Below are 12,684 nucleotides of genomic sequence, written 5' to 3' on the forward strand. Positions count from 1 at the left end.
AGATAGATAGATAGATAGATAGATAGAACGATAGAACGATAGATAGATAGATAGATAGATAGATAGATAGATAGATAGATAGATAGATAGATAGATAGATAGATAGATAGATAGATAGATAGATAGATAGATAGATAGATAGATAGATAGATAGAACGATAGATAGATAGATAGATAGATAGATAGATAGATAGATAGATAGATAGATAGATAGATAGATAGATAGAACGATAGATAGAACGATAGATAGAATGATAGATAGAACGATAGAACGATAGATAGAACGATAGATAGAACGATAGATAGAATGATAGAGAGAATGATAGATAGAACAATAGAACGAACGAACGATAGATAGATAGATAGATAGATAGATAGATAGATAGATAGATAGATAGATAGATAGATAGATAGATAGATAGATAGATAGATAGATAGATAGATAGATAGATAGATAGATAGATAGATAGAACGATAGAACGATAGATAGATAGATAGATAGAATCAAAAAACTATTGATGGATGGATTGATGTATAGAATGATAGATAGAACGGTAGAACAATAGATAGAATGATAGAAAGATAGATAAAATGATAGATAGAATAGAATGATAGAAGGATAGATAAAACGATAGAATGATAGAACAATAGAATGAACAATAGATAGATAGACAGAACGATAGAATGATAGACGATAGAAAGAATGGTAGATAGATAGATAGATAGATAGATAGATAGATAGATAGATAGATAGATAGATAGATAGATAGATAGATAGATAGATAGATAGATAGATAGATAGATAGATAGATAGATAGATAGATAGATAGACAGAATGATAGAATGGTAGATAGAACGATAAAATCTAAGAATGATAGATAAAACGATAGATAAAACAACAGATAAAACAATAGAATGATAGATAGATAGATAGATAGATAGATAGATAGATAGATAGATAGATAGATAGATAGATAGATAGATAGATAGAACGATAGATAGATAGAACGATAGATAGATAGAACGATAGATAGAACGATAGATAGATAGATAGATAGATAGATAGATAGATAGATAGATAGATAGATAGATAGATAGATAGATAGATAGATAGATAGATAGAATGATAGATAGAACGATAGAACGATAGATAGAACGATAGATAGAACGATAGATAGAACGATAGATAGATAGATAGATAGATAGATAGATAGATAGATAGATAGATAGATAGATAGATAGATAGATAGATAGATAGATAGAACGATAGATAGAACGATAGATAGAACGATAGAACGATAGAACGATAGATAGATAGATAGATAGATAGATAGATAGATAGATAGATAGATAGAACGATAGATAGAACGATGATAGATAGATAGATAGATAGATAGATAGATAGATAGATAGATAGATAGATAGATAGATAGATAGATAGATAGATAGATAGATAGATAGATAGATAGATAGATAGATAGATAGATAGATAGATAGATAGAACGATAGAACGATAGATAGATAGATAGATAGATAGATAGATAGATAGATAGATAGATAGATAGATAGATAGATAGATAGATAGATAGATAGAACGATAGAACGATAGATAGAACGATAGAACGATAGATAGATAGATAGATAGATAGATAGATAGAACGATAGATAGAACGATAGATAGAACGATAGATAGAACGATAGAACGATAGATAGAACGATAGATAGAACGATAGATAGAATGATAGAGAGAATGATAGATAGAACAATAGAACGAACGAACGATAGATAGATAGATAGATAGATAGATAGACAGATAGATAGATAGATAGATAGATAGATAGATAGATAGATAGATAGATAGATAGATAGATAGATAGATAGATAGATAGATAGATAGATAGATAGATAGATAGATAGATAGATAGATAGATAGATAGATAGATAGATAGATAGATAGATAGATAGAACGATAGAACGATAGATAGATAGATAGATAGATAGATAGATAGATAGAATCAAAAAACTATTGATGGATGGATTGATGTATAGAATGATAGATAGAACGGTAGAACAATAGATAGAATGATAGAAAGATAGATAAAATGATAGATAGAATAGAATGATAGAAGGATAGATAAAACGATAGAATGATAGAACAATAGAATGAACAATAGATAGATAGACAGAACGATAGAATGATAGACGATAGAAAGAATGGTAGATAGATAGATAGATAGATAGACAGAATGATAGAATGGTAGATAGAACGATAAAATCTAAGAATGATAGATAAAACGATAGATAAAACAACAGATAAAACAATAGAATGATAGATAGATAGATAGATAGATAGATAGATAGATAGATAGATAGATAGATAGATAGATAGATAGAACGATAGATAGATAGATAGATAGATAGATAGATAGATAGATAGATAGATAGATAGATAGATAGATAGATAGATAGAACGATAGATAGAACGATAGAACGATAGAATGATAGAGATAGATAGATAGATAGATATAGATAAATAGATAAATAGATAGATAGATAGAACGATAGAACGATAGATAGATAGATAGATAGAACGATAGAACGAAAGATAGAACGATAGAACGATAGATAGATAGAACGATAGATAGAAGGATAGATAGAACGATAGATAGATAGATAGATAGATAGATAGATAGATAGATAGATAGATAGATAGATAGATAGATAGATAGATAGATAGATAGATAGATAGAACGATAGAACGATAGAACGATAGATAGAACGATAGAACGATAGATAGAATGATAGAATGATAGATAGATAGATAGATAGATAGATAGATAGATAGATAGATAGAACGATAGAACGATAGAACGATAGAACGATAGATAGAACGATAGAACGATAGATAGATAGATAGATAGATAGATAGATAGATAGAACGATAGATAGATAGATAGATAGATAGATAGAACGATAGAACGATAGATAGATAGATAGAATGATAGATAGAACGATAGAACGATAGATAGAACGATAGATAGATAGATAGATAGATAGATAGATAGATAGATAGATAGATAGATAGATAGATAGATAGATAGATAGATAGATAGATAGATAGAACGATAGATAGATAGAACGATAGATAGCTAGAACGATAGATAGATAGATAGATAGATAGATAGATAGATAGATAGATAGATAGATAGATAGATAGATAGATAGATAGATAGATAGATAGATAGAATGATAGATAGAACGATAGAACGATAGATAGAACGATAGATAGAACGATAGATAGATAGATAGATAGATAGATAGATAGATAGATAGATAGATAGATAGATAGATAGATAGATAGATAGATAGATAGATAGAACGATAGAACGATAGAACGATAGATAGATAGAACGATGATAGATAGATAGATAGAACGATAGATAGAACGATAGATAGATAGATAGATAGATAGATAGATAGAACGATAGAACGATAGAACGATAGATTGATAGATAGATAGATAGATAGATAGATAGATAGATAGAACGATAGAACGATAGAACGATAGATAGATAGATAGATAGATAGATAGATAGATAGATAGATAGATAGATAGATAGATAGATAGATAGATAGATAGAACGATAGAACGATAGATAGATAGATAGAACGATAGAACGATAGATAGATAGATAGATAGATAGATAGATAGATAGATAGATAGAACGATAGATAGAACGATAGAACGATAGATAGATAGATAGATAGATAGATAGATAGATAGATAGATAGATAGATAGAACGATAGATAGAACGATAGAACGATAGATAGATAGATAGATAGATAGATAGATAGATAGATAGATAGATAGAACGATAGATAGATAGAACGATAGATAGAATGATAGATAGAATGATAGATAGAACGATAGAACGATAGATAGAACGATAGATAGAACGATAGATAGAACGATAGATAGAATGATAGATAGAACAATAGAACGAACGAACGAACGAACGAACGAACGATAGATAGATAGATAGATAGATAGATAGATAGATAGATAGATAGATAGATAGATAGATAGATAGATAGATAGATAGATAGATAGATAGATAGATAGATAGATAGATATCTCACCTGTCCTGCCATGTCACACAGTTGAAGCTGAACTGGTCTTCCATCCACCACAACTCTTGCTGTGATAGTCAAACACTTATATGTTAATCCATTTGTATTCATTCATAAATAATAAACAAACCTGAGCTAAGTTATTAATGAGTTATTGCAAGGGGAAATATCACGTATAAGATGTCAAAAAGTCCATGCTAGGTCTTGTTCTATAATGTTTACTTATATCACTGTAATATGAAGCAGTCTGAAGTGATCTAGTGCACACCCACAGAACCAGTGTGGAGACCTGAAGTGAGTTTACCTGTGAAGTTGTCAAAGGCGGTGGGAACGTGTTCTGTCGGATATCCGTTCGTGGTGTAGCTGACGATCAGACTCGTTTTACCCACCGCTCCATCCCCGACCAGCACACACTTCACCCTGCGCTCAGGCACGGCGGCGGACGCCGGGGAGTCTCGCGGAAGAGTCGCTCGCGGTGGAACCGGAGGCGGGTGATCGTCTTCATTTACCGGCGCAGCCTCATCCTCCGACGGCATTGCGTTTTCAACTTTAGTGGTGCGAAACAAGCCTGTGGCCGCTGTCAACACACTGATTGTGTAAAAAAAGCTGCTTTATTTACCATTCCTGCACCGCTAAATGATGGTGCGGAATCCCTCGCGCACCTGCTGCGTTCTTTCTCTCGCGCTCTCAAGTCAAGTTCGAGCGCGCGCACCCGCGTCAGGTTGATTGACAGACGAGCATCTGCTGCAGTAAGAGGATTAATACTCGACACATGCGCTCAGTGTTGCGTTTCACTGACCCTCACATCTCCTCCCAGCGATGGAGGACAGAACAGACAAGTTGGAGGAAACAATAAAAAGGTATTTTCTCCTCAAAAACTAACATCTTTTTCGAGTTATAAAAGTAATACACTAAAAACACAACAAAAACTACCAGATAGATAACATCAAAAGTACAAATATCTCCTGAATAAATTATGAGGTCAAGTGATGAACGATGTGAAAGGTCAAGGATGTGCTGACATGTGACAAATCATTGCTATGGGCAACCAGGTCTGGTCTAAACTGTTTTGATTAAATAAGTAAAAGATTGGTTGATTCACTTAAAAAACCAGTGTCATGAGTATAAGTTTGTCCTTGCTAGTTCATCAAAACTTCTTCTTCAAATACTGATACTAATTTAGCTATTAAACAACACCTTGCTGTTCTGACTTCATGTCTTCTTCTCAATCGCAACACGTTCAGTGGTTATGATGAAAAACAGCGAGCTCATCCCTGTCTCTCCCTCTCCTCCATCTATCTTCCAGCTCCTCCTCACCTCTCTCTCTCTCTCTCTCTCTCAGTGAATCTGCTGCCATCTGTCCACCCGTGCGCTCCTGCAGCCACCAGAAGGCCTCAACATGTGCTGATGTAAATGGAGAGCTCAACTTTCCCAGGACAGAGCTGACCCTGGCAGCCGCCCTTACACACAAACACACACACACACACGCGTATATCACACCATCAAAGGCACCTCATGCCCCTGATCCCCGCGCACACACACACACACACACACACACACACACACACACACACACACACTTCTGCTACCTTTGGAACATTCAAGCTAATATTTGTGTCCATGGACATTCACATGTTCGCATGCGCACATTTACACATATATATGTGTGGGTGAATCTCAGGAAACCGGGTCATATTTCACCCTAAAATCATAAGAAAAAAAATATAATAATTTTAATATTATTGATTTATTATCAATTTTTTTTACAAAGAAAACTAATGCTCATTATGTTTTATGACATTATTTTGACAATTATGAAAATTAAACTATTATGAAAAAAAAAAAAAAATATATATATATATATATATATATATATATATATATATATATATATATATATATATATATATATATATATTTTTTTTTTCATTTTTTTTTTATATATATATATATGGACCTTTCTAATTTATTTTAATAATGTACACTACCGTTCAAAAGTTTGGGGTCAGTAAGATTTTTTTAATGTTTTAAAAGAAGTATCTTCTGCTCACCAAGCCTGCATTTATTTGATTAAAAATACAAACAAAAACAGTAATATTGTGAAATATTATTCCAATTGAAAACAGCTGTTTTCTATGTCAGTATTCAGTAAATGTAATTTATTTTCAGCATCATTACTCCAGTCTTCAGTGTCACATGATCCTTCAGAAATCATTCTAATATGATGATTTGCTGCTCAAGAAACATTTCTGATTATTATCAATGTTGAAAACAGTTATTTACATTGTTATTTCATGATGCTATGATGAATAGAAAGTTCAAAAGAACAGCATTTGTCTGAAATCTAAATCTTTTGTAACATTAAAGACTACCATTCAAAAGTTTGGGGTCAGTAAGAATTTAAATTTTATTTTTGGGGTATAGAAATAAAATTAATCAATACTTTTATTCATCAAGGATGAGTTAAACTGATCAAAAGTTACAGTAAAGACAATTATAATGTTAGAAAATATTCTATTTTAAATAAATGCTGTTCTTTTGAACTTTCTATTCAACAAAGAATTTTGTAAAAAAATTGTACACAACTGTTTTCAACATTGATAATAATAATGAATGTTTCTTGATCATCAAATCAGCATATTAGAATGATTTCTGAAGGATCATGTGACACTGAAGACTGGAGTAAAGATGCTGAAAATTCAGCTTTGATCACAGGAATAAATTACTTTTACTGTATATTGACACAGAAAACAGCTGTTTTAATTTGTAATAATATTTCACAATATTACTGTTTTTGTTTGTATTTTTAATCAAATAAATGCAGGCTTGGTGAGCAGAGGAAACTTCTTTAAAACATAAAAAGAATCTTACTGACCCCAAACTTTTGAACGGTAGTGTACATTAGAGTTATACATAACATTAGAGATGCACCGATACTAAATTTCTCCACTGATAGCCGATTATTCAGTGATATCTGCCGATAACGATAGTTTTGGGGTTCTGTCTTTTATACCTTCTTTTAAATTGATGATAATTTCATTATAATTAATCATTAAGAAAGAAATGCAAATAAAAACTTGTTTCAGAGTAATTTCTATCAGTTATAAACAAACACACAAACATTAACTAAATTCTGAAGATTAAATTAATATTTCTTAACTTTCCAAATGTTATAAATTTTTTATAGTTACTATTTATGTTGCATTTTTATTATATTATATTATATTATATTATATTATATTATATTATATTATATTATATTATATTATATTATATTATATTATATTATATTATATTATATTATATTATATTATATTATATTATATTATATTATATTATATTATATCAGCCAAAAATCGGTATTGGCCAATATTTTAAGATCATTATGTTTTATGAAGTTAGTTTCATGACAATTATAATATAAGAAAATATAAATAAATTAATGAGTACATTTGTCAGTTAATGATAAACTGGTTAAGAAATGAATATAATTAATATGAATATAATTTATATAATTGAGTTATTAATTGAATTATGTTGCATAAAGTACATTTTAACAATTATGTTTTATGACATTTTTTCATAACGATTATTTTTCATTTATGCTGTCTTACAGTCATTTTTATGTTGTAATAGATTACTATGTTATGAGGATTTAATGAGAATCAGCATTCAGAATAAAATAAATTAAAAATGCATTACACTATTGAAATAATATTTTAGCTTGTTGCATCTGAGAATAAAAAAAACTGCATTATGGTGAACTGAGATTTATTTTATTTATTGCATTATGGTAATTATGGAGAATTGCTTAATTGTCATGAAAATAATGTTGCAATGCAAAAAAATCTGAATAGTCTTAGGATTCCTTCTTTATGGAAAATATGTAAAATTTTCTTTTCTTTTGATTTTATAGGTTGAAATATGGGCTGGGCACATTTTCATGAGATTCACTGTCTGAATGTGTATGTGTGTTGACGCAGATGTGTCTCTACACACACACACACACACACACACAATGCTTTCCCTCAGGACCTGCAGTAGTGTGTGTGTGTGTGTGTGTGTGTGTGTGTGTGTGTGTGTGTGTGTGTGTGTGTGTGTGTGTGTGTGTGTGTGTGTGTGTGTGTGTGTGTGTGTGTGTGTGTGTGTATTGTGGGAGGACTCTATCTTAATAGTCTCAGTGTGAAATAAGGGGCCGGATCATCTGATGGGTAAAAATGATTAGGAGAGGAAGGGTCTCGGTGGAACACAGGACTCTAAGCTGGGGAGGGACGGACGGATAGAGAGATTCTCAAAAGAAAGAAAGAAAGGATGAGGGTGGGAGGGGAGGGATGAGAAAAGACATAGGGGATGCAGAGGGGCGCCAGGGCATGGCAATGTCACACACTTTTTTTGTGCCTCAGTCAACAGGCGTGTGCCATGATGTGTGTGTGTGTGTGTGTGTGTGTGTGTGTGTGTGTGTGTGTGTGTGTGTGTGTGTGTGTGTGTGTGTGTGTGTGTGTGTATGAAAGCACAGCCCTGCTGTCCAGCTTTAGTTCAGAGCATGGGAACCAACTGAACACACACTCCTAATGACCCGCGTGCTGCTTTTATTATATCACACACACACACACACTCCTAATGACCCCTGTGCTGCCTTAATAACACACCAACAGGCGTCATTAGATTCGTCCACACAATGGCATTATCACACAGATCTGCTTCTGCAACAAGACAACAGAGTGTGTGTGTGTGTGGATGGACGCCAACATCCTGATGTGGGTTAATACACATGCAACATGCTATTTTGTAGCTTTACATTAATGTTTTATTCAGTCTGATTTTTGTTCAGTTTCTAGGAGTAGAAGTGGGTTTTTTTTTGTTCATTTCTGAAGTTGTTTTGTGAAGAAATGTTTATTTTGGTTGAGCATCTTACCACCTTTTTAAAGAAATTATGCAAACTAGAAAACCAAACATATTTACCTTTTACCATTTACCTTTAATTATGTCCATCACTGATGTTAAGAAATGTGTGTATGGAAATATATATTTATGTATGTATATATATTATATATGTATGTGTATATATATATATATATATATATATATATATACACATACATATGTGTGTGTGTGTGTGTGTGTGTGTGTGTGTGTGTGTGTGTGTGTGTGTGTGTGTGTGTGTGTGTGTGTGTGTGTGTACAAAAAAACATCCAACAGGTTTATTTTAGATATTTATTTGTATATATACACCCCAAAAATATCAAAATGAATGTGTTATTAAATTTGTTTATTAAATTAAATTAGTTTTTATTTATATTTATAATTATTTTTATATTTATAAATTATTTATTGTTTTATTGTTTTATTAATTAATTTATATAGTATGTATTTTATTTATTTATATAAATAATATTATATAAAATACATATTATAATAATAAAAATAAAATATAATATATCATTATATTTTTATCTTTATATTTTGAAAAAAATGCAAATAAAAACTTGTTTCAGAGTAATTTCTATCAGTTATAAACAAACACGTTACTCAAATGATCAGAATGAATGTGTTATGTAGTTTGTTTATGAAATTTAATTCATTTTTAAATTATTTACTGTTTAATTTTTAATTAATTAGTTAGTTTATATAGTATGTATGTATATTATATAAAATAATATAATATGTATAAAAATAATATATAAAAACTATTGTAAAATAATGTTTATATAAATAACTCATAACTTTACAATAATTTTACAGGAAATTCTACTGTAAATAAATTAATTAATTAATGAAAATGTAGCACTTTATATATATATATAACTATTATATATATATATATATATATATATATATATATATATATATATATAAAATATGCAATTTTTTACATTAGCAGTGAACAATTTCAAATAAAAGTACACAGTTTAATGTTTGTCTTGTTAGTTTGCAAAATTTCTTACAAAAGGTGGTAAGACGGTAAAGTAAAATGAACATTTCTCTGCACACTCCTTAAATGATCATTTTTGCACAATTTGTTTCAATAAGGCTCAATAAACAGTAACGTTTGAGCGCCGTAGAAAGATTTCAGCATCAAAAAAGCATTAAAGTCACTAAACGCCTCCCTCACGCATTAAATAAGTCTCCATTCTCCATAAACCTGAATAAATGACACAGTCGCTCTGGAGTATCTCTTATTATCTCATAAACGGTTGTGGGTACAGGTCATTTGAGAGGCACGGCCTCCAGTGCTGGACTTTGTCTTCATTAAAGTTTGGAGAAACCATGCCTCTGCATTTGTGCCCGTGGGCTGAATGGGCCGCGGGTAATGGATGGAGTACAGGGACCTTTGAGGCGTGTCTGTACGTGTGGAGATGACCACTCCACAGCAGCTGTCTGTCCAGCTTGCAGGGGCATCGGCACACAAAAGCCCCTCTCCCCCGGGGCAAGACACACAGGGCAGGGGTCTAAGACCTCTACAGAGAGCGCACAAGAGCGACAGAATGCAGGAGAGCCAGAGAAACACAGTGGAGGAAGACAAGGCTGAGTGCTGAGAAAGAACGAGGGCTTCCCCCCCCTCACCTTCAGGACCCCTGTTTGTCCCAGAGCGACCGGCGTGTACGAGAGAATTCCTGAAGAGATCACAACAGGTGCACAGTGGAGGAACACTGACAAAAACACAGATAAACAGAGAGTGCAAATAAACTCTGTCCAGAATGAACTGATTCCAGACCTGCTTATGAGTCTCAATAAGGTCAAAAGCTACCAACATATATTTAATATTAAATATATAAACTATAATACTTTATATACATTTTTAATTTATATAGGCCTATATTATTTAATGTTAATTTGTAAAATTCAGAATACTATGAATTAAGAAATTAAATTAACATTTTTCTGAAAATTGATTAAGAAATTATGACAAAACATAAACAAAGTTAAACTTTTATATTACACCATATTTATTGCAATTATAATATATATTTTATATTGATACATATTATTAATGTAGCAAATTAGCTCAAAATGGAAATATTCACGATTATTTGCTACACATAGCTCTACAGGGAAATATTAATAATTATTCATAATTTATGATTAATTGTGAATATTTTCCTTTTGAGCTAATTTGCTACATTAATTAAAAAAACAATGTCCATAATCTCATATTTGACATAACTGACAGATTTATTTTACATATTTATATTCATATATACATCCATATATATATTTTATATATATATATATATATATATATATATATATATATATATAGTTGTATTTTTAATAGAAAAATATCAAAATGAATAATAATTAGTAATATATACTCGTTATATTATATATTTTAAAATATTATATATATTAATTAGTTTTATATATATATATATATATATATAAACGTTAAATTACGAGAAAAAAACTTGTTAAATTTCGAGAACAAATTCGTTAAATTATGAGAAAAATGACATTAAATTTCGAGAAAAAAGTCGAGATAAAATGTTGAGAATAAAGTCATTCAATTATGAGAAAAAAGTCGTTAAATTACGAGAACAAATTCGTTAAATCGCGAATTTGTTCTCATAATTTAACGTCTTTTTTCTCGTAATTGAATGACTTTATTTTCATAATTGAATGAGTTTATTCTCAACATTTTATTTAGACTTTTTTCTTGTAATTTAACAAGTTTTTTCTTGAAATTTAACAACTTTAATCTTGAGATGGTTTTATTTTTTTTATATTGCTTGGCCCTAATCCTCGTCCGTAATTCAATTTGATAGTTTTACAATAAAAATAAAAAATTATAACAGGTTTTTGTCAATATTTAAAAAATATATATATAATTACTTTTAATAGATATATTAATATACATATTCATTAAATTTAATAAAATGTAATTACATTTTAAAAACAAAATGTGTTTGTATATACACACACACACAATTTATTTTATTAAATGCTATTTTATTTAAAAATAAGATTTAATTTAAAAAAACATTAAAGGCAATATTCATGAAATGTAATAAAATTAAATTCAATTAAAAAAAACATTTTAAAACTATATATACTGATATTTTTCTAATAAAAATTAATAAAAAATATTCTGTCAGGGTTTGGTCAATATGAGACTATGCAGTTTTTAAAAAATGATTTTATAATTACCTTTAAAAGTTAATTATATTAATTTATTATATGTAATTTAATTAATAAGAACATAAAAGGTAATATTGATAAAAGTAAAAAAAAACTAAAAAATGACATAATAATTATAAAATTATTTTTTAAAAGCTACATATTGACCAAAACCTGACCGAATAATTGTCCTGGTCAATAAATCATCACTAATCAATAGTAACAAACACAGGGGCAGGGTTTCAACAGTTATTGAGCTGCTGGTTTAAAGGTGAATATAAACATGAGCATCATGGCGGCGTGTCTATAGATAGATCTCGATTCATATCTGATGTTGAGCCGTGATGGATGAGATGTCAGAGGACGGCCTTCGATCACTGACTCCGGATCAGTGTGTGTGCAGAAATCAACTCCTTTGTGATGAAGCTCTTCCCACG

General features: G+C 30.3%; 1 protein-coding gene across 1 annotated transcript in view; it reads right to left on the reverse strand.

The window, feature by feature from the left end:
* si:ch211-133l11.10 (rho-related GTP-binding protein RhoU) overlaps window positions 1-4,668 on the reverse strand; it is a 23,117-nt gene extending 18,449 nt beyond the window's left edge. Inside the window, exons 1-2 of the mRNA XM_067404487.1 lie at window positions 4,437-4,668; window positions 4,142-4,200 (exon numbers count right to left, since the gene is read on the reverse strand). Of these exons, the coding sequence (XP_067260588.1) occupies window positions 4,142-4,200; window positions 4,437-4,668 (291 nt within the window). The remainder of the gene's footprint in view (window positions 1-4,141; window positions 4,201-4,436) is intronic.
* Between the last annotated feature and the right edge of the window lie 8,016 nt (window positions 4,669-12,684).

This window comes from Chanodichthys erythropterus, chromosome 12 (genome assembly GCF_024489055.1).
Source record: "Chanodichthys erythropterus isolate Z2021 chromosome 12, ASM2448905v1, whole genome shotgun sequence".
Classification (NCBI taxonomy): Eukaryota; Metazoa; Chordata; class Actinopteri; order Cypriniformes; family Xenocyprididae; genus Chanodichthys; species Chanodichthys erythropterus.